The following is a 21,678-nucleotide window of genomic DNA, read 5'->3' as shown; positions in this document are numbered from 1 at the left end:
CAAGTGTGTCGCGTTCACAATGTCGCGATTGACAGGAGAACTTAGAGACGTGAGGGATTTACTTTTTTGACAGCTTAAGCCGCGATGATTTGTCTAGCGAATAATTAACGCAGAGATCTTCCGCAGGATGAAAAAGGCCACATTCACAGTGAGAGATCCAATATGAGTGAGGAGTTCAATTTGAATGATGTTAGCACTGATGCTAATGAACAGAAAATTAAAGTCAACAAACACATTAGATTTTCTTAAAAACACTCTACCTCTCGTCACTTTAGGGACCAAGTTGCTAGTGCTATCAAGGGGTAGGGAAACTAAACGCAAACTCGACCAATGAACGGACTTAAGTTTTGTTTGAACCACTGCTGTTGTGTTGAAATGTAAACTGACTTTCCTTCGAAAGTGAAACTTTCATCGTTTTATTGAAAGCTCGCAATCATTATAAACACAGCCTTTTTACCGAGTTACGCACCACTAATCCCGAGAAATCTCCAAGGTTGAATCATGGAGATTTAAGACGACCCCTTTATACCAAGGAGAGATAAGCGTATTTACAAAACAAATTCTAAAGAGCCGAGATTCTCTGTTATCCGGTATTATTGCGTCATTTATCAAGTAACCAACAAAGGAAATTTTTTTCCACCTTTTGATAAATTCCTTTCTTTGAATTTCTAAAGGTAATTTTCTTACAGCAATTTTGATCTGCCGCGGTCCTTGAGAAGTCTGTTAGTAGTATCACTGATATGTGCACTTTCCTTACTTCATTATACATATATTCTGTTCTTTCTGTTTACTTTATTATACATGTAAGGTATTCTTTTTTGTATCAACGCTGTATTAATGAGCTGCTCGTTGACTAAAATAAAATTTCTTAGTCGAAAATTAACATTTAGGATTGGAAATACAGCAAAATGGTGAAATATTGTCAAAGGCCATTTTAAGGCTGACGATATTTTTGTCAGTAAGTTTCGGAAGTGATGGTGGGTCTCAGATAACAACCACCAACCAACAATTCAGAACAAAGTGAGACTGAAGGTATCGTGATTAAAGAAAACAATTACTTCGAATATGCCCATGGGATTGAATGGATATTACAGAAAATTTCAAAAGACTTCAGCTCTTAACAGCATGTAAACGTTCGTTTTGATTGTAATTAAATCACGTGGTGTCGTGCAAAAGAAAAACATCATCAAAGCACAGTTGATGTTATCGTATGCTGGCTTGGAAAGGGAAGCGTGCCTTTGTGTGTTTTTGTCGGTCATTGTGTTGTCTTTATACGATTTTCGACCAATAATATTTGAGCGGTGTTATTAATCCTTTTGACTACACACGGGAAAAGGCAAATGTTTTTTTTGGTGAACTTCACAGAATTGAATGGAATGCTACAAATGTAACGTAGACGCTATTGTGTTTTTACAAGCATTGCAGACCTGCTTTTAGAAGTTGTGTGCTTGTCCGCATATATAGTAAAAGAACGCGAGGATATTTAATGGGGAGAAAGATTCATTCCAAGCTTGACGACTTCTTATCTCCGTCAGTGGATATCACAGGAAAATCTGGTCCATTAACCGCACTATCAAATAGACCTTAGGATATCTTTTTTAACTGGATCATCACCACTGGCGCAGAGCATGAGAAGGGCAAATGGCTTGTACTCGATGACTGAAAGACATTGGCAATAAATCAGTGATTCACTTCCTCATGAATCGCTTCAATCCTTTTACGCAGAAATAATTCAAACAAGAGCTGAAATTCATTTTTTTATCTTCATCTAAAACCTTTTAAAAAATCGCTTTCCTATGAAATATAGAAGTTAGCAATTAAATTAAAGACAAGGATGGCAAAAAGGAAATCTTTTGTCAGCGTAGACACTTCCAAAAATTATGTCGTAGAGGACAACAGCTCGATTTTTACGAATTTTGAAACCACTTCATAAGCCTACTTCGCTAATAAGAAAATAACGTCAACTTCAGTAAAAGTTTTAGTAACAAGACATTCACGTCCGCACGAGATAGTGGGAGGCATTACTTTGGTGTGCGGTTTAGAGTGAGTTTTTTCCATTTCCTAAAATCCCTCTGCAATGCAAGCCTTACGGCAAAATCTAGTCGGGGTTCTATTTGTTTCTGGAAGTGACTTCATGTTGACATCTTGATATCTCTGATCACCCTTCTTCCGCGTTCATCGCTGCTTGAGACAGGATATCGATTTTTAATTTCTTTATTTGACATTAACTTTAAGTCATCTGTTTGACAGGAAGCGCTAGTGCAATTTATTTCATGCACGAATTTGAAATCTGAATTTAAAGTTAAAAGCATATGTTTTTTCTCAGCTTCGTTCTCTAGGAAGTTTTCCTTGCTAATAGTATATTCCGACCCAGTTTACGGATAAAAGTTTCATCATTTAACATCCCAGTATTTTTAACCCTTAGTTCTGGCGTAGAAATTACTATCAATCCAAAAAAAGGCTAATAATATTAAAAAGAAACTCACCGAGACACGCGACGATGCTTTAATACCGTATACTTTGATTCACATAATGAAAACACTACAAATATTTAAACAAGACTCATCTATGAAAAAAGCCGGTGTCTTCTTAAAGCAAATCTTTCATGTATCGAGCAAAGGAACCGCGCGTAAATAAATTGACCTGAAATAAAGCCTGGAATTACACAAGAAGAAGGACCCTACCTTGGTCAAACTTAATAATTTGGAATTAGCGGATGTGGAAGTTGCAGTATGCAAAATGAGTTTTAACTAGTTTAGAATTGACCATTATTGGCGTCGGCAAATGATATGAATGAACTTTCAGAGGTCTTCGCTTCGGGGATTTAAGATTTTGCAGCCTATTTACTCGGTCAGTTGCACTTGTGGATGGATCTACAACCAGTTATGAGAATTTGGTGTTAGATGAGAATAGCAAAGATCTAACTGATAAATTTGAGTGTTCTCATCCTCTGTTTGCTGGATAATGTTAGGGAAATTACAGGGAAAAGTTTCATGTTAATCTCTCCTGGGAGTTAAAGGGTTAAGCAGGAGAGCGACTAACTATCAGTGCATTTTGCCAAAGACTTTCCAAATAAATGTTCGTCATCTTGGCCAAAAAAATACTCAACAGCCAATCAGACTGAAGTCGATCCCAACGTTTTGCGTGATTTTTCGCAATTATGTATAATCTTCAGAGAATTATTTGTCGTAGTAAATTCTTATCAGCTAATATCAAGTCATCCCATGGGGAAATTTATTTCTTTTTGATCGAAAGTTATTGCTTCTGAATTACCTTCTTTCCAAAAACTAAGAAAAATTACCGTGTAAAGGGAAACAATTTTGTGGTCAGTCTTGTCAGATGAAAACAGAGTTCATCAAACTGTAGGAGAATCTTTCTTTGTTGTTGCTATTGTTGCAAAGACATCCCGTACCTCGTCAAAAGAATGCCTCTTCTGAATAATTGAAGACTACGCAGTCTTACCTTTCTTTCATAAAATTACCTTCTACATTAATTTTTCTATGAATGTGTGATTTTAAAACGGTAGACTGCAAGCATAATTTTTATGTCCTCATTAACGCTTGCTAAACAGATATTTTGAGTTTATGATGACTGGTATGTATAGAGACTTGAGGTTGTAACTTGGCAAGCTTCAAATCAGTTTTACGATACACAAAGCCTTACAAGCTCCTCTGACTTTCAAAGATATAGACACTTATTTTGTTTAGCATAGTCAATTTTCGGTATTTTATTTGTATTTCGAATGCTAAACGAGGAAAGAAAAATATGAACAGTGACACTGGAAAAGATGCCTTCAAAGGTAACGATTTAGGAAGGAAAATTACATGCTTTTGGGTATTCACTTGAGAAGATGACAGGTCAATGTGCATGTTTTAAATCTAAAGAAAATTATTGTCGTCTATTATGTCCTCATTAACACTTGCTAAACAAATATTTTGAGTTTCGTGATGACTGGTATGAATAGAGACTTGAGGGTGTAACTTGGCAAGCTTCAAATTTTACAATACGCAAAGCCTTACAGGCTCCTTTGACTTTCAAAGATATAGATACTTATTTCATTTAGCATAGTCAATTTTCGGTATTTTATTTGTATTTCGAATGCTAAACGAGAAAAGAAAAATATGAACAGTGACACTAGAAAAGATGCCTTCAAAGGTAACGATTTATGAATGAAAATTACATGCTTTTGGGAATTCACTTGAGAAGATGACATGCCAATGTGCATGGTTTAAACACAAAGAAAATTATTGTTGTCTATGGGCTATTAAGCAAATTGTGCAATCTTTCCTTGCCACGCCCTGAACAAGGAGTTACGTAACCCACAGCAGAGTGTAAAAAGTTTAAATCGCTCTGGAACTGGCACCCTGTCTACCATGAATAGTTTGCATGATTTTACTTCAAATTCAAAGAAAAGATCTCACTTTAGTGGCTAAAAAAATGAGCTTCTGTAGAAAGTTTTCATGATTTTGCCTGGAGTATAAAGAGGGAAGCAGTTTTTAAGCGGTTGGTAGTTCTTTCGACGCCCTGGCCTGGTACGTTAGTGAGAGAGACATCTCTGAAACCATGACGAAGATTTATTTACTTATTTCTTTGGTCATTCTACTGTTTGTGAATGTGTGTTGGTGCCAGTGCCGTTGGGCAAACTGGCAGGGCTCGTTTGACAGAGCAGGATGGTCCAAGTGTGGATCAACTACTGAATACCTGACAGGTTTTTATCGAAACTCTAAGAGTGCAAGCGACCCTATTCATCTTCTGGATAAGGGAAACTGCTGCAATGCTCCTGCACCAAACCAGAATCGGGCTTCAACGTGCCAAAACGCAAACTGGTGGAGACAGTTGGACAGGTTTGTGAATAAGTGCAAAAAATTTAGACAGCATATTTCGTCGGCTTGCCCTCGACACTATGCCAGTCGTAGAAAAATAGCGAGGGGTTACCCAGAAGTATTTCACTTCTTAGGCATTCTTGTCTCCTGGGCGAGTTATGGTAAAATTTCCGCACAGCCCCATCCTACATTATGCTTCAGTTCTTAGATAGAGAAAACAATGACAAAAACAATACATTGCCATTGGGAAAACAGATTTGTTCTACAATAGTATAGGGTTGTGCGGAGTTATGTTAAGAGCGAATATCATCGCCCGAAAACGTAACGAGTATGCGTGACTAGTGTTTAGTGAGGTTTTTCAAAATGCTCATCTGATAATGCCAGCTGTGACTAGCTTTTCTTCTTTAAATAAAACGCTTCAGTTATTCCCCGCGGGAAAACTTTCAACAACAAAGTTAAATGTTGCAACCTCGTACTGCTTTATATTTCGCGTGTCCTATAATTAGAGCTTCAAAATTTTTAGATTGTAAATGTGAAGAAAGTACGGCATTTTGGTGTCTATGCTTTACCAATGAACTCCTTTTAGTAATGTTTAGTTCTCTGGATTCACCGCTTTCTTCTTGAGTCAAGTAAAGACTTTTTTGCTAAATCAGTCATCCTCATATCCTCATATCCACTTGTTCTCATTCATTTTTTTCAGGAATAATGAATGGGCATTTTGTCCGACAGGATACTTCTTGCAGGGATTATACCGCACTAGTAACCACAACATTCACAACATTGAGGAAGGTCGTTGCTGTAAACCCAATAACCTGCCAAACAGCTATCTCCACTGTTACACTCACGACGTCAGCAAATCATTCGACAACAAAGGCTGGAGTAAATGCGACAGCCAATACTACTTGAGGGGCTTTTACAGGGAAGGTTGCGATAAGTTGCACTGCATAGACCAATTCCAGTGTTGCATGATGTATAATGGCTGCAAATTTGCGAATTGGTGGAAAAGTTTTGATAGAAAAGGCTGGGCCCAGTGCGACTCTAAGCAATATATCACTGGACTTTGGAGAAATGTTAACTTGGGCTCAAGAGATCAAATCTACTTATTGGAGGAAGCTAAGTGTTGTTCAGCTCCTGCTCCATTCCAGAACGTCCAATCGACATGTAGAGAAGCCAATTGGTGGAGTGTTCTTGACAAGTAAGCGTACCATAATTTTAAAGTTTACCAAAGATTAATACTAGCAGGAATCGCGTGGTCTGTTACGATGACCAGCGTGCGCCTCGAGGTTACGATAAAAAAATGATACACTTGGAAAAAACTGAAATTTAGCTAATTTGTACAATTTCGGATGCTCGTTTTTGCCGATTTGAAAACCCGCAGTGATTCAATCGTTTAGTTTCATTTTTTATTTTGAAAGAGCCTCTCCAACAATAGGATGGGAAATATGGTAAGTTTTAAGCTTGGTAAGAAATAGAGAAATGTTTTCCGTCTTGTCACGAGCGTGGGACAAAGAAAAAATTCTGAGACCCCATGAAGAAATGAACCTCAGACCTTCGGATTCCGCGCTCCGATACTCTACCACTGAGCTCCTGAGGACTCTGAATTTTATCTTTTTCCCACGCTCCTGACAAAACGAAAACCATCTTTCTTTGTATCATACAATGTTGACTATTCGATATTAAAACACAAAGTTCAGTTCTAACATGATTCTCCTCTAACTAGAACAAACACGTGGGCGGTCTGTCCACTTGGTTACTTCCTACGAGGCTTCTACCGAAATGACGGTGCTTGGTTGCATCACATTGAGTTGGGTAAATGCTGTAAGCCGAACACTTTCCCAGACAGGTATGAAGACTGCTACACCGAGAATGTCCGCATTTCGTTTGACAAAAGAGGTCTCAGCCAATGCAAAAGACGAGGATACTATTTAGCCGGAATTTACAAAGGAGGATGTGACAAACTGTTCTGTATAGAGTCTTTCAAATGCTGTAGGATGAATATAGGTGAGAGACAATTCTTAATCTCTCAATATTTCCGTAAAGAGCAAGTTACAAGGAAATGATTCTGTACTGAATTGTATTTATATACCACTTTGTAGATGAATGCAGAATTAAAAATCCTTGTCTTAAAGGTGCAGTGTGCTCCGACCAACCAGGAAGTTACAAGTGTACATGTAAATCAGGATATCGAGGAAAAAATTGCGAAAACGGTATTTGCAGTATCATAGATCATAAGTGACTGAATTTCAAATCAAAGGGCGTAGCGTATCAAAGCCTAAATTATCTTGGATAAATTTCCAATGTTTTGTTGAGCAAAGTATACATTTTTATGGATCCGTGATGGGAGGGATGTGTAATCACATCACTCGGAGTTACTCCTTAACGCTAGACTATTTAAAAAGGCCAACAACATAGATGCATAACAGAAAAATCCCCAAAATGTGGTTCGACTCCGCTTGACTCTAGTGACGACCTCCGCTTAGGGTTTTAAACTTCAGTCACTATCACTACAACGTTTTTGTTCAGAACTACTCTCACCCGTACGATCAGACTACACCACCACCTTTTAAACTAGCTTTTAAAATAATTGCTGTTAACACTGAAGATCGTTCATTAAATTCTTTCACAAATCCTCTGCCATTGAAATTCCTGTCCACTTTTGTACTAGTAAACCAATCGTGCGTTTAATTAGTGCCTTGACAAAGCGTTTACTTCAATCGGCAGATGTAAACGAGTGTGTGAATAACCCATGCAAGAACAGAGCTGCCTGTGTCAACCTTAAAGGAAGTTATCGCTGCGATTGTAAATTTGGCTATATCGGAAAGAATTGTCAAATTGGTGAGATACTCTATTAATTTCCTTCAATCTTATTATGCAAATTGCATATGACTTTTTCTTTCCTTTTCAAATTTGTTATCCATTTATAAAGGAATTTTTGGCTTCGCTCGTCAAGCATCACTCACCAGGGCTAGAAAATATTGTACCGTACGATAATTATAACAAAATTAGTCAAATGCGTATCCTCCTCCCCATCACTTTCCTCCAACTGCAATTCTTTACTCGCGAGCTCGCTCCATCACAGAATTGGAAACAAAAGTGGAAAACTATTTGTCGAACTTTTGACGAAGACTTACTTAATATTTCTTTTTTTTTTAAATTATATTTCCATGGTGTAATATTTCGAATAGTCTAAAAAATAATTTTGAAGCAAATGTATTATTTTTACAGACATAAACGAATGTACGAACAATCCATGCAAGAACAGAGCGAACTGTGTCAATCTCAAAGGAAATTACCGCTGTGACTGTAAAGCTGGATATACCGGAAAGAACTGTGAAACAGGTGTGATGCTGTGAATCTGATTTAAGACAGAAAAAGGATTCTTAGTGAAGACCACCAAAAAAAAAAGTGTTTCTCCAGTTTTATAGGGCATTAGATGTGAAATTAAGATTGGTATGCATTTTCTTTACTTCATAGATGTGAATGAATGTGCTACTACCCCATGCAAGAACGGAGCTGCTTGTGTTAACCTCCCAGGAAGTTATCGCTGTCACTGTAAATCTGGATTTACGGGAAAGAAATGTGAAACGGGTAAAAATAAAATATTCAAAGACTTGAAACACACGCTTTAAATCCTTTCTCAAAGAAAGACGGAGCTCTTGTAAAAGACATTCAGGTTATTTTTAAAACTGCACGCGGTTATAAATAACACAAAATCACACACGACTACTTAGTGCTAAAACAGTAAAAATTCATTGAAGAAAAGAGTTGTTTTCTCCATGGATCAGCTTTTGATCCCAGACCATACGCACCCGTGAACGTTCCAGTCTTCAATCTTTTTGTTCTGAAATGATTTTGACTTTGATTTTTCAAGCAGATGTAAGCGATTGTACAAATAATCCATGCTATGGATAAAATAAGCACTTCATTGATACTGAAACAAGACGATCTATGTATGCTTATTCTGTAAATGCATTCTCTGTCCTTCCCAAACCTTTGTTCCACTTAAGAGAAGTTTAGACCTAGCTTTGCAATCATCGCTCAGAAATCACATCTAGTAAAAGAAACTAAGGTTGAACAATATATTCTGATAGTTGTAAATTTTACATGTATCTACGAGTATTCAAATTGCGTGCACAAATTAAGCTTCCTCTCTCAATCTAAGCTTGAGATAATTTCACCATATCTACGCGAGCATCGCTTACCTTCGCTTTCAACCAACTTTTTCGTCTGGTGTCTCTCACAGATGTAAACGAGTGCAACAAAAATCCATGTAATAACGGAGCTGCCTGTGTCAACCTTAAAGGAAGTTATCGCTGCGATTGTAAATCTGGATACTCTGGGAAACACTGCGAATCAGGTTTGAGACTGCTTTTGAAACATTTTTAACCATTTAATATAACAAAGAAGGAACCCTAACTACCATCATTTGCATAATTTATTCATTCCATATATGAGATTCTAACAAAAATCAAAGTGGAATTGCTAGAATTATAAATAATATGTACCTAAAGATGAGCGTGGGAGAATATCAGATACGCGAATTGGAACATTGCCTATTAGCGCTACCACATGTAACAGCGAAAATACTTTCAGAGTTCATTACAAGCTTATCCTTCTGTAAATACCTAAAGACGAGTAAAAACCTAAGCTTATGTACTCTTTAGGAATAAATGGTGAAACAAACCTTGTATCGTATTTTCTCCTTACTTCTCCTTAGAGCGTTAGCCCTTTGTCAGAGCGAATAATACATGATAAATACCTACTTTGCTTATTCGCGTATTTCAGCTGCTATAGAACACAAAACAAATTACCTTTACGAAAAAAAAACAATGGAATACAATTCGGGAAAATGGTCAATTTTATGCCCGTTCTTCCCATAAAAAGATGCCTCCGGTATTTCTATAAAAAAAATCGTCTTTTCCATGATAGAAAACTTTTTTATGATTAGAAATCATACTAAATCATCTGAAGCAATGGTAACATTTTCCCCAGATATAAACGAGTGCCAAAACAAACCGTGCAAAAATAGAGCCGCCTGTGTCAACCTCCCTGGAACCTATCGCTGTGATTGTACACCTGGATACACTGGAAAGAACTGCGAAACAGGTATACCTATACAAGGAATGTTGCCCTCTTTCGATAATGAAAACTGCTTTTCAAAAGTTTAAAAGATAACTCTTGAATATGTCTACCTGACATTTCTTATCTTGTTTCAGTTTTCTATTTGACTGGACAAAAACCGTATATGATTTTAAAATACCTTTGAGGAACAACGCTTGTTACACCCAAAACCATAATGGACCCATACTTATTTTAAATGGAATTAGAACTTAGCTCAGGGGTATGCTTAAGCTCCTTTATATATTTGATATAAAAATTCATAAGTATTATTCTCCATACCCATGGAAGTATTAGAGGCAAACCAAATGCATGTTTTCCCTCGCATGTTCTTCATAGATGTCGACGAATGCGCTAATACCCCATGCAAGAACAGAGCTGTCTGTGTCAACCTCCCAGGAAGTTACCACTGTAATTGTAAATCTGGATTTACGGGGAGTAACTGTGAAACAGGTAACTCTTTTTCCTAAAAAATTACATTGGATTAAGATATTCAGCATATTACTGAAAGTGCCAGCGGTAGTCACAAAAAAGAACGTGCCTTCACCAGGTTTTTTGATATTACAGACAAAACGCATCAAATTTAAATTCCGGAATAAATAGGTCTTCTTTTCTTAATCTTCATTTCTTTCATTCTCTTTTAAAAATAACTGCTATCTTCTAATTGAAACAGATATAAACGAATGTGCAAATAAGCCATGCAAAAATGGAGCTGCCTGTATCAACCTCTCAGGAACATATCGCTGTAATTGTAAATCTGGATACATTGGAAAGCACTGTGAAACAGGTAAACAGTTGCAAGAATTGTTACCATATTTCAATAAGTACTGTATTTCAAGGTTAAAATAAGTATCTTCGATGTGTCTATTCGCCCCTTTAATTTTCGTTTCTATTTTAGACCACACAACCGCCGTTGAAAGATATTTTATCATACATTTTAAGACATCCCTCGTGAAAAAATCGTAGTCATTCATGTTACTAGAGGGTCTCAATGGGATTTACCGTTATCCGTAGTATGGCAAAAAAAGTAATAGCCCGTAGACTTTGAAAATTTCACTCCGACAAATCTTGCACTGTTGTGTCTTGCCTTCTTACCAACGCAGGAAAGCAGAAAATTACTCCTTATCACACCAGCGGCAGCTCGACCGAGAATTTCCCTTGTTGCTTGACTCTAAGGGTAAAAGCGAACAAGTAAATATGTTTTAGATCAATGAAAGTTCCAAGTTATCGCTCCAATTGCAAATCAAAATATACAGGAAAAAGACGCGAAACAGGTAGCTCAATTAATTAAAAATTTTCTCTTTGCGACAATGATGCCTTTTTACTTCCATTGCAGATATAAACGAATGCAATAATAATCCATGCAAGAATGGAGCGACCTGCGTAAATCTTCCAGGAAGTTATCGCTGTAATTGTACGCTAAAATTCCGTGGTACTCGTTGCGACATCTTGGCAGGTATACACCTCGCCCCTTCCTTCTTCTTTCATTTTGTAAGATCCATAACGCATATTAAAGCGTTATCACTTGGCATGTCCTTCATAGCATATTTTCATATTTTTTCTTTCAAAATTGTATAAATCCACTCTGGTGTATATCTCATTTCAAATAAGAGATGTCCAGCGGGTAAAACATGACCTTAAACTTGTCTTTTTCAGCACCCACCGATCAATGCGAGGACTAATCTGAATACTATCGAAGGTAAAATACAATTTTAAATTATACGAAAGAAACTTTTCTGTTAGTCGGTACATGATGAATAATATATCTTCTCTGCAAAAATCTATAATCTTAACAAATTATGTTATTCTTCTTTAAAAAACAAAATCTATTTTGTATATTTGAAAATATCAACAATCCAACTCGTGTCTGAAAAGATCGTTTAACAGGTACATTGGCTCGAACCACTGGTTTTAAGTTATGAACTCCCAAACTCCAGAAAGAAACGTAAAACTACAAGAAACTTAAAAGTTGTTTATTATAATTATGCAATTTATGAACATTCTCCTTTATATACTTTTTCAGTGTGTTACTCGTCAGTTCTTCCAAGGATTGAAGAAACAAGAAAATTGTCCAATTGAAATCTTAAGTATGAAACATGTAATTGAATACACAATAAAACAGTGTTTAACTTGACATTTACTAGTTGTGCTCTCTTTGGTATAATCCGTCCCCTGATCCCATTCTTTTATAGCTGCCTTTGAGAATATTTTTGTGGCCCGTTAAAAATGAAAAACATTTGTATAAATACTTAGTTATACGTTTGCCTGACACTACTTCAGTCTCCCCCTTTTCGCTTGGAAACTCGTGGTCGGTCCCCAGAGTGGTAATAACATTCAACTCGTTGATTTCCAATTCTCAAATTTTCCCATGCAAGGATCCTTTGATCAGCTCCGCTTTAACGCCATTTTATTGAAGTCACGGAGCTCATTAACTTCATTCTTCAATTTCCTCGTCTGACTACGGATCTTTTGAAAGTCTTCTTGTGTACGAGCCACGAACTCTCTTATTTCTCTCAAATCATTTTCGCATTGTGCTAAATGATCACCGATAGCTTTCCTTTCCTCGTCGACAGTTTTCATAAGTTTCTCAGGAAGCTTTCCGCCTTCGAATTTCTTTACAGCGTCCATAAAATCACGCGATCTGGTTCTAAGCAAAGGCGCAGGCTTCGCTTTGTTCGTCGGTGTTCCAGAATCTTTCCTCACTGGTATTTGAGATGAGCTGCCCCGCAGGCTGTTTCTTTTACCTATTCTTGGGCTACTCATGGGGCTTGACTCTCTAGATGAAGGCCTCGAAGGAAGCTTTCGGGGTTGCGAGGGAGACAAACTCGTTACTGATGCTTTACAGACAGCCTCCTAGAAAAAACAAATTATCATTTTTGTGAACGTGCCAGGGTTAAGGTTCAATAATTTTCATCTAGTTGATGTGAGAACTTAAATGTGTTAGTCGGTGAGAGAGTGATGAACAAAGTTGGAGAGTTAATTTTGTAGTTGTTATGGAATATTGGCGTCTGAATCAAGTGTACTCAAGTGAATATTGTGATTCTGTCCCTCCACCTAAGGCAGTTTAAGCCTTTGTGAATAAACTGTTGTTTAATACTACTTGAAATACGCGTCTGCGATAAAGTATGTAACTTACCTTCTTTTACAGAAAATTTACTCGCGTGATTTCCGCTGAAGAATTGGTCAAACTTCGTAGGATTTACAATCAACCGATGATCAGGACCGAGTTGTATTCAGTGTACGTCGGCTTCGACCACGACTGAGGGTAACATGTAAACAAGACTTAAACAAACCTGCGATAGATCCTTTGTTTTCGACGACACACTTGATCGCCAAATTGAATAATAATTAATTGAAGGACTTGTTTGCATAACATAATTAAGAAAAGTGGCTGTTAAAAAGCCTTATTTGAACGTCAAGGATACAGTCCAAGTGAGTTTTCTTGAAAAGAAATTACTCCAATGCTTTAGGCCGTAAAGTGAGCGGCAAGCCAACTAAGAATTTTTAATGAGCTTGCAGTCTGTCGGTCGACAGTTGAACAACACATATCCAACTTTGCACCTACACCGACCCAAACATTTGGTAACGACGAAAGAAAAATGTATGGCGTAACCAATATAGTAAATGTTTCGACGCATTTTTTTTTTCAATGTTTCTACTTAATTTGGGGGATTTTGTTGTGTTATGAAAAGATTTACTTGACCCCCTCATAAGGCTCTGTAATATTTTTAATTCCCCCCCCCCTCCATTGGCGGTTAATAGTACAGTCCCTTTACAATCTGTTAGCGACGACAGATCCCTCTTCTGTCCCCCCAAAAGAACCGTATGATCGCCCCAAAAATCCTCTACCCATCCCGCCCCCCTCCCCCCTCCACTACCAATAAATAACGAATTTTTCCTTAGATCTGTTATACATCGCGGTGTGATTAGATAACCTGAGGAAAATTCAGGCAAAGGTAATGAGAATAGGAAATATTACACGAAATGGACTTGCGTTCACGCTATTTCCTATTCACTTACCAAAGCCTTATACACCATACCTTGGCCTTACAGAAGGAGCTAGAGAACAATAGCGATCAATCCTTTCTGGTAGGCTGAATTTAGTATTTATTTAGATATAAGATATACTTATTAAGATTTTATTGTTACAATTTTAAATTATAGAATATTCCATATCTAGTTTTTTTTTTTTAACTCTTAACTTTATTGTGTTTGTGGAATACCTTAATTAGCTGGCGTGCTTTTACAGACCCCGATTTCGGTTCCGTCTGTGAAAGCACACCATTATTGTAGCTAAGTGTATTTTCACAATAAACTCTTATTGTATCGTATTGTATTGTAGTTCTACAGGCTCGATTCCAAAAGCTGGATGTACGCACAGCTAAGAACCTTGAGAGCGAGGTTCAGCCCGCTTTCGGAAACTCGGGTATGGACTACGCTCTAGTTACCAGTCTGTTTATCGGTGGCGCTTCGACCCATGAGTTGCCTGGCTGTTTCGGTTTTTACAAATTTGGAACATTTCAATCTTTAGCACTCGTTTTTTACAAAATTCAGATAAAATAGAATCAAAGGAGATTAAGTGGAATTTTATCTGCAATGAAAGCGATTCGCGTACTATCCTTTGGAGGACCCGAAGTACTGAAGTTCATGTCGGATGTGAAGGTTCCAAGTGTTTCAAATGGGCAGGTAAACGTTCAAATAGTATTCTCCTTTTTTTATGATTCTTTTCTGATCTACATAACTTAAAGAAAATAGTTGTTTATGGGTGTGCTTCTCCAGGCCCTACACCCGTTCTCTATTCATTCTCCTGCTTTCGGAGGCGTGGGTGCTGTGTGCGGTTTAATTATTGATCGTTTTAGAAAAATAATTCTCTCGTCACATATAGAAAGGGAAAACTTCAAATCTGTCTTCTTATGCGCAATATTTTAGGGAAATCTTGAGGTTTTCATGGGTCACGTATATTTCAGGAGGTAAAACACGCCTCACACACAAATCACGAATCACACTCGCCTTTCTGTAAAATTCACACGTGACATTTGAATCTTTGCCTTTGTAATCACGCTTCACGTAAAATTCCTTTGCACCTCTTGTAGGTCCTTGTTAAAATTAAGGCAATTGGGATCAATCCTGTAGACACTTACATAAGAAGTGGAACTTACGCCAGGAAGCCAGATCTGCCTTACACCCCGGGTTCTGATGGTGCTGGTGTGGTACACAGTGTAGGAGCAGATGTAACCCAAGTCAAAGTGAGTTTTTAGTTATTCATAGTGGCCAAAGTACTTTATTTATTTACTTACCTTTTTTCGGCTTTTGTATTAATTTTATGTATGGTGACTCAAACTTGAAGTATGTTACTGATGACTCTTACTGAAACTGATCTGTTGTAAAAATTACTAGATTAAAAAAGGCTTAAATAGTATAATTTATTTTGTGTTTGGTACTGATTTTTTAAATTAATTTTGTTTTGATGTATGAAAGTGATGAGGTGAGAGTATATCTTATGATTAAGTCTAGACAATGTGGTATTACTACCATAAATTTTAAGAAGTTTTTTGTTTCTATTGTTTTCTTTCAAGTAGAACAAGGAAATCATGAGCAATAGGAAACTTCTGTGAACCAGTACCATAACCCATTTCAGAAAAGAAAGATATTATTATTTTTGCTCCAAGCTTGATTAGTTTGTCTTGTTTAGTTTTATGATTATTATTTTGACTGCAAAATGAAGACCTCTATCAGGTGTACGGAATTGAATTTCTGATATTTCATACTAATTGTTTCACCAGGAAGGAGACCGTGTTTACGTCTGTGGCAGCATAACAGGGACATATGCAGAGTTTGCCTTGTGTAACAGTAGCAATGTTCATCTTTTGCCAGAGAATATTTCCTTCAGTCAGGGAGCAGCTATTTATGTGCCATATTACACAGCTTACAGAGCATTAATACAAAGGTGTGTAAATTACAAAATTACAAATATTGGAAAAATAAAAGGAAGCTGCCATAGACATAATTAATAAGATCATTATGAGAATCAGTAGTGGTTAAGGATAGAAGGCAAAGCTATAGATACCAGGTATTGAGATACAATATTGAAAAGCAGCCATAGTGCTAATAAATTATTTTAAACACTCCCAAACCTAGAGAATAATTATAATAAACAAAGTTAACTGATGTTTACCAAACACATCCTAAACAATCCTCTATTTAGCCCAACCTTTTATCTCGCAGGGAACAAATTTTTTTGTGAACAGTGTCAAGAGGGCCAAAAGCTAACTGTGTAAGCATATTTATTTAATTAAGTCAACCCTCTTAAAGAGAGATTGTGAGGCCCACTGATTGCATAAAGCCATGGTTTGGTTTAGACTTTTGGTAAATAACCAGCCCAAGGGAAAGAATGAGACACACAAAATTCACATACTGGTCTTTTTTTGGGACAATGTATTATGCTCTGTGATGATCAATATTATTAAACAGAAAACAAATGTATATGATTGTATGCTCAAGCAATTTAAATTATTGTAATACCTAAGTCTATCTCACTTTTTTGCAGATTACATGCGAAGGCAGGAGAGACAGTCTTAGTCCATGGAGCAAGTGGAGGGGTATGTACATCAGAAATGTTTTTGAACGTAGAAAAAATATGAGAACTATCAAGTTTATAATAAGATTAGTGATGAAAATGTTTTTGTTATTGTGCTCTTTTGTATGTTGATTTCTGTGTTGATCACTCTAAGTCTATTCTTCTCTTGAAAAATACATCCGTCAGATTATTTTATTATTTATCCCTAAGCTACATGTACCTACCTTGAAAATCAGAAAATCTTGAACATTTAATTGATTTAATTCTGAAAAGTCAGTTGTATATTGATCAATCATAATTAGTGTAGGACACACAAGCAAACATCAGTACCACAAAGCAACAAAAAATTACATTTAATGTTGTGATTTGTGGTTTATTTTTCTGACTGGTGTTCTCCATGAAACAAGGCTTTTTTGAGTATTGTATTAATAACCTTGCAGCAAATAACTTCCTACACCAGTAAGATTTGGTTATACTGAAAATAAACTTAAGAAACCTTTGTTAGTAGTGATCCAACTGCTACTATTTTGAGGGATTGTGACTGCTACCCAGCAAATAAATTTTTTCCTTATTAGATATTTATGCAAATGAACTTTATTTGACTGAGACTTTATTTAAAGAGGTCGACACATGACAGCTTTTGCTGATGGCCCTGTAGCCCTCTGATGTAGCAACCTTTGTCTCATGTTGAATGGCTCTAGGTTGGCATAGCTGCTGTGCAGCTAGCCAAGGCATATGGATTAAGGGTGTTAGGAACAGCAGGGACGACAGAGGGGGAAGAGGCAGTGAAACAGGCAGGGGCCTCAGAAGTGTTCAATCACAGAGAAGATGGATATGTTCAGAGGATTCTGGTATCAAAGTTCAACTTTTGATCAATTGTGTTAGACTGTAGCTTTTGAGAAACTTTACTGTGTGTATCTCATGTACTGTTCAACAAATAAATCAATAAAGTTACTCATCCTAAATTCAAATTTGATTTTCATAAAATATTTAATGAAATTTTCAACAGGATGCAACTGGTGGACATGGTGCAGATGTTATTGTTGAAATGCTGGCAAATGTCAGTTTGGCCAAAGATCTTCAACTTGTTGCCAACAAAGGCCGCATAGGGGTATGTCAGCACTGCTTGTGACAATGAAACCATCTGTGCTTAGTTGTTTCCAAGTTAATCAGTATCAGAAAAAATTTGTCAATCAATATATGAAACAATTTGTCAATTAAAGGCAAATCAATTTACCTGCCAGTCAGTTAATCAATCAATCTATGGCTCTTTGAAACCCTTTGTCAATCAGTTGCCCAGTCAACCAGTTGATCAATCAACTCATCAATGGATTGATTGATCAATAAGTTAATCAATCAAATAATCAATCAATCAGTCAGATTGTCAGTCAGTCAGCCTGACAGTCAGGCAGACCGCAGGTCAGCAAATCTGTCTATCCATTCATGCATCTACCAGTCAGTCAGGTTTACAGCCAGCTAATTAGTTAGTCACTCTTTTTTATTTTGAAATTGTGCAAGAACAAAATGTTTGTTTCTTCAATTTATAATTGCTGTTATGGTCTCCCAGCTTAGGAAAAGATGAAAATTAAGGCCTAAAATCAGTCTTGGTGTGAACCTTTCAGGTTGTTGGCAACAGGGGTACAATTGAAATAAATCCAAGAGAAACCATGGCTAAGGAATCCAGTATTGTTGGTGTTATGTTAGGTAAAGCTGGTGAGGTAAGAAATACATCAAAGAGCTATTTTAATGCTAACCTACAATTTGCTTCAATTTTCTGAAATAATACATGAAAATTATGCATGCACACATTTACCTCTTAAAAAGTGTTGCAGGTCAAGCTAAGTGATTGTGAGCCAGAGAAAGTTCAGACTATGCTGGTTTTACAGTAGTTGGACACAAATGGGCGAAAAAAATTGGAAGGGTTCTGAGGAAGAGTCACAATGGAAAGAGTCTGCCCTACTCAGGCTCCCCTTGTTTTTTTCTCTCGCTTGCCTCACATTTCCCTCACCCTCCAAACTGGCTGGCTGAGCATGTCAGCGAGAGGTGGGTTGACCCAAGTAGTACATCCTGGCAGAGCTTTGCCCAGTTACAGTTGTGTGATGTCCTTAGGAGTTGTACCACCACCCCCCCCCACTCTCCTGAATGAGGTGCTGGAGTCTCCCATATTCCAAATCAAGTCAAAGGTATAAATTGTATTTGTTAATTTTTTTATTTATTCTTTTTGTTTTTACACTTTTGCCTTCTTTAGGAGGAGAAACAAGAAATAACAGCAGTAATAGCAGCAGGGCTCAAGGCAGGGTTTCTTAGTCCAGTAGTTGGACACGAATACTCATTACACCAAGCATCAGAGGCACATAGAGATATTATAGAGAGCAAAGGAGCCAGGGGAAAACTAGTCTTACTTACATAATCAAATATGTGGTGTGTGGCCTCATTTCTAACTGTGGATGGTCCCCCACTGATGACAGGTTGCAAAAGCCCATTTTTTGAGGGTTGGGATTCAAAGTTTCAAATTGTTAATGGAGTATGAGTATTTTTTTTTTCTATGTGGTGGGTTATGTGAAGTGAGCTAGTGGGTATTCGAAAATGGTATGGAAAAGAGGTCACATTTAAATTGAGTAGTAAGGATAGTGATGATTTAGTGGAACAGATGGGGGTAACTTTGACTGTTCTGTTGTCTGATAAGGCATAGTGAATTAAAAAATGAGTTGTGCACAGGTGTTTTAGGTGGTAAGTTCAAGGCATGGTTTCTTAGTTCAGTGAATTGCTTGAATATTGATACTAGTTGAATCAAGCTCAGAAGCTCGTAGAGATACCACGAATGGTAAAATAGGAGAGCTAGTCCTATGAACATATTTTAACAAACAACATTGTACAAGCCACTATTAATGTATAATAAGACAATTATTGAATTTGGTTTTTGCACGATGTCTTGAATTATCAAACCTTGTATTTTACTGTGTAATCAGCCTCACGAAGCTTTCGCCTTTGGCAGAAAACTCAGACCTCGGCATTGATAATTTATGATAGCCTGCTCAACCTCATCCAATAATCGTCTATTGTATGGACACAAATGTGTGAAGTGAGAGAGGCTTAGAGATTGCACTAAATTTGTGAACAACAGTTGATAAATTAAAATATTTTCTTCAAGCTCCATGTGACACATGATAAATTTGATTAAAAGAGTGTTATGTATGGGATAATAAGTATAGAACTATAGCAGCATAGACAATGAAAATAAATTCCAAGAAAAAGGTTGGAAATAGGTTTGTAATTTTTCAGGATATTGTGATACAATTATAATTTTGTTATGACTCCCTCTGCTATTTATACATGTATGTAGCTGTCTTATTCAATTCAGAAACAAACCTAATCCTAGTCAATTGAGAGATGGCAAACACATTGGTCAAGAATCTGTGCATCTATGAATGTTGTATTGGTTGGGTGGCATGCTTTCTGGCTATAAGAACCAAGTCGTTTTAATGCAGGAGTTGTAAACAACTGTCTGTTTTAGTAATTATAAGTCATTGTAAATCTGTGAAACTGAAAATGATAAATTTACAGGACACTAGTAACTATATAAGCTATTTGTTTGATAAAGCTTGGATTTTCTTTTCCCCTTACTTTGTTTTATTTTAAGATTTCTATTATCTGTCCATTTTGATTACGACATTTTGCGCGACAGCGGTTGTCTCTCAGGTGTCTCCTTCCTAAAATTTGCGCGGGAAATTGGTTCGCAGACGGTCAGACTTGATTGCTTGCGCATGCCCGACGTCTGAACACCGCGTTTAAGTGCCTGGGCTCAACGCAGAAAGCAAAGAACTGGGTTCAAGAATCATTTCACAGTTGGTCGAGTCACACACTCTATGAGAAGAAGGCAAAGAAAAAAAAAACAAACCCAAGAGTTACAAAAGAAACATAAAGGCGAGTATACTTAGTTGTTTGCATTTTGTTGCATGTATCTAAGATATCAATTGCGGTAGCTGGAAGTTGCAGCCGTGTTAGTTTTGACCAAGCTGGAAGACAATGACCAGTACTGTAAGAGAGACTTCGCAGCCCGGCCAGCGACCTTCGTAACCAAACAAAAGGATTTCTGCAACAGTACTGAAGGAAATGAAAGCAATTCGAGCCTCTTCTTTCGGGGGCCTGAAGGCTTAAAGCTAGATTTAACTACACCAGTTCTGATACTCCTGTTTCAAGGAGTATTTGTATTCAACACGTTCTGAGGGCGCGTGGTCCGACCGGAGAGCTTCATGTTTATTGTCGACCCTTCTTACAACTTTGACCAGATCTAGATTAATGTCATATGTAAGAGTTTGTGAACGGTGTAATTCGTCATCTATGTTTGTTACACTATTGTGCGTAAGTTGGTATGTTAGGCCTACAACATCCTCAGTTGCAGTGTATGCATTACAATAGATGTTTGCCACGTAAGTAAATGTTGAGGTGGTTAATTTTTTTTTCTACGTCCACAAATACGCAACAAAGTGTGTTTCCGGCATCTAAATTTTAGATAAATTGTTCTGAGATCGTAGACTTCTTTTTATTACGCTCTTAAATCCATTATTTTGAATTATTACATTAAGCATAACGAAAAATGTTTCTAGAGGTGACCTTTAAAAGCGTTATGCTTAAATTTTTGAGCGAGTGGATATGCTAGTGAGTGTCAGTTGGGCTGATGGTATTGAGTTGGCTGTGTATTAAGGGTGCATAGGTGTATCTCCCTTTTGCATTAACATACAGAAAGTAATGTTGTGCTATATCATGACATGCACAGGGCTGTTCTCTGGCGAAGCATGGGAGACAAACTTTTGTGTCTTGGTGACTTGTATAATCTCACCTTTAGGACAGCTTTCAGAGCTGGGCACCCAATACTTCTCAGGGAGATGTGGTGGCTATTTGGTTAGTGCCTTGGACTCCAGGTTAAGAGGTCTGGGTTTGAGACTGGGTGAGGTCAACATGCTGTTTTCTCAGCCAAAACACTTTGCTCTCATAGTACCGGTACCTCTCTCCTCAGGAGTATGAATGAGTGCTGGCAAATTGTCAGGGAAGCCTGATGAAATTCTGGGGGTAACTTCAGTCACTTGACTAGATCTGTATGGATGTTACTTTTACCCAAGACTTCTAAGACAAAAGCCTTCAGGCCCCTTGACAGGACAG

At 37.2% G+C, this 21,678-nt stretch overlaps 2 protein-coding genes and 1 long non-coding RNA gene across 5 annotated transcripts; 2 read left to right on the top strand and 1 right to left on the bottom strand.

Moving 5' to 3' along the window:
• The first annotated feature begins 1,792 nt into the window (after positions 1 to 1,792).
• Positions 1,793 to 12,075, top strand: LOC113670976 (uncharacterized). 3 transcript variants are annotated; one of them, XM_089204337.1, is made up of 14 exons: positions 1,793 to 4,844; positions 5,524 to 6,018; positions 6,544 to 6,824; positions 6,920 to 7,030; positions 7,545 to 7,658; positions 8,049 to 8,162; positions 8,298 to 8,411; positions 9,067 to 9,180; positions 9,816 to 9,929; positions 10,281 to 10,394; positions 10,615 to 10,728; positions 11,278 to 11,397; positions 11,598 to 11,640; positions 11,965 to 12,075. In XM_089204337.1, exons 1-13 carry the CDS (start codon positions 4,564 to 4,566, stop codon positions 11,621 to 11,623), a joined length of 2,112 nt encoding a protein of 703 aa, XP_089060463.1. In that variant the 5' UTR covers positions 1,793 to 4,563; the 3' UTR covers positions 11,624 to 11,640; positions 11,965 to 12,075. The 3 variants fall into 3 exon arrangements, with proteins under 3 accessions (XP_089060463.1, XP_089060464.1, XP_089060465.1); XM_089204338.1 differs by lacking the exon at positions 6,920 to 7,030; XM_089204339.1 differs by lacking the exons at positions 6,920 to 7,030; positions 9,067 to 9,180.
• LOC113670978 (uncharacterized) lies at positions 11,894 to 13,262 on the bottom strand. The gene is made up of 2 exons (XR_003446203.2): positions 13,078 to 13,262; positions 11,894 to 12,794 (listed from the first exon to the last, which is right to left on the bottom strand). It is a non-coding gene; the product is annotated as an uncharacterized LOC113670978 (long non-coding RNA).
• On the top strand, positions 13,095 to 20,089 carry LOC113670977 (zeta-crystallin). Its single transcript, XM_027187190.2, has 8 exons — positions 13,095 to 14,627; positions 15,035 to 15,187; positions 15,725 to 15,888; positions 16,489 to 16,540; positions 17,220 to 17,369; positions 17,528 to 17,629; positions 18,141 to 18,236; positions 18,767 to 20,089. Exons 1-8 carry the CDS (start codon positions 14,538 to 14,540, stop codon positions 18,926 to 18,928), a joined length of 969 nt encoding a protein of 322 aa, XP_027042991.2. The 5' UTR covers positions 13,095 to 14,537; the 3' UTR covers positions 18,929 to 20,089.
• The last annotated feature ends 1,589 nt before the right edge of the window (positions 20,090 to 21,678 follow it).

Source organism: Pocillopora damicornis, chromosome 4, assembly GCF_964200805.1.
Source record: "Pocillopora damicornis chromosome 4, jaPocDami1.2, whole genome shotgun sequence".
In the NCBI taxonomy this organism is placed as follows: Eukaryota; Metazoa; Cnidaria; class Anthozoa; order Scleractinia; family Pocilloporidae; genus Pocillopora; species Pocillopora damicornis.
The sequence above is the reverse complement of the archived record's forward strand: the minus strand, read 5'-3'. Positions and strand labels throughout refer to the sequence as shown.

Bases quoted from the DNA above. Each gene is read 5' to 3' on its own strand.
- LOC113670976 (XM_089204337.1), top strand. From the start codon at position 4,564: ATGACGAAGATTTATTTACTTATTTCTTTGGTCATTCTACTGTTTGTG. The intron at 8,412-9,066 runs GTAAAAATAAAA...TGTCTCTCACAG, and splicing joins GGGAAAGAAATGTGAAACGG to ATGTAAACGAGTGCAACAAA. The intron at 9,930-10,280 runs GTATACCTATAC...TGTTCTTCATAG, and splicing joins TGGAAAGAACTGCGAAACAG to ATGTCGACGAATGCGCTAAT.
- LOC113670977 (XM_027187190.2), top strand. From the start codon at position 14,538: ATGAAAGCGATTCGCGTACTATCCTTTGGAGGACCCGAAGTACTGAAG. The intron at 14,628-15,034 runs GTAAACGTTCAA...CACCTCTTGTAG, and splicing joins CAAGTGTTTCAAATGGGCAG to GTCCTTGTTAAAATTAAGGC. The intron at 15,889-16,488 runs GTGTGTAAATTA...ACTTTTTTGCAG, and splicing joins TACAGAGCATTAATACAAAG to ATTACATGCGAAGGCAGGAG.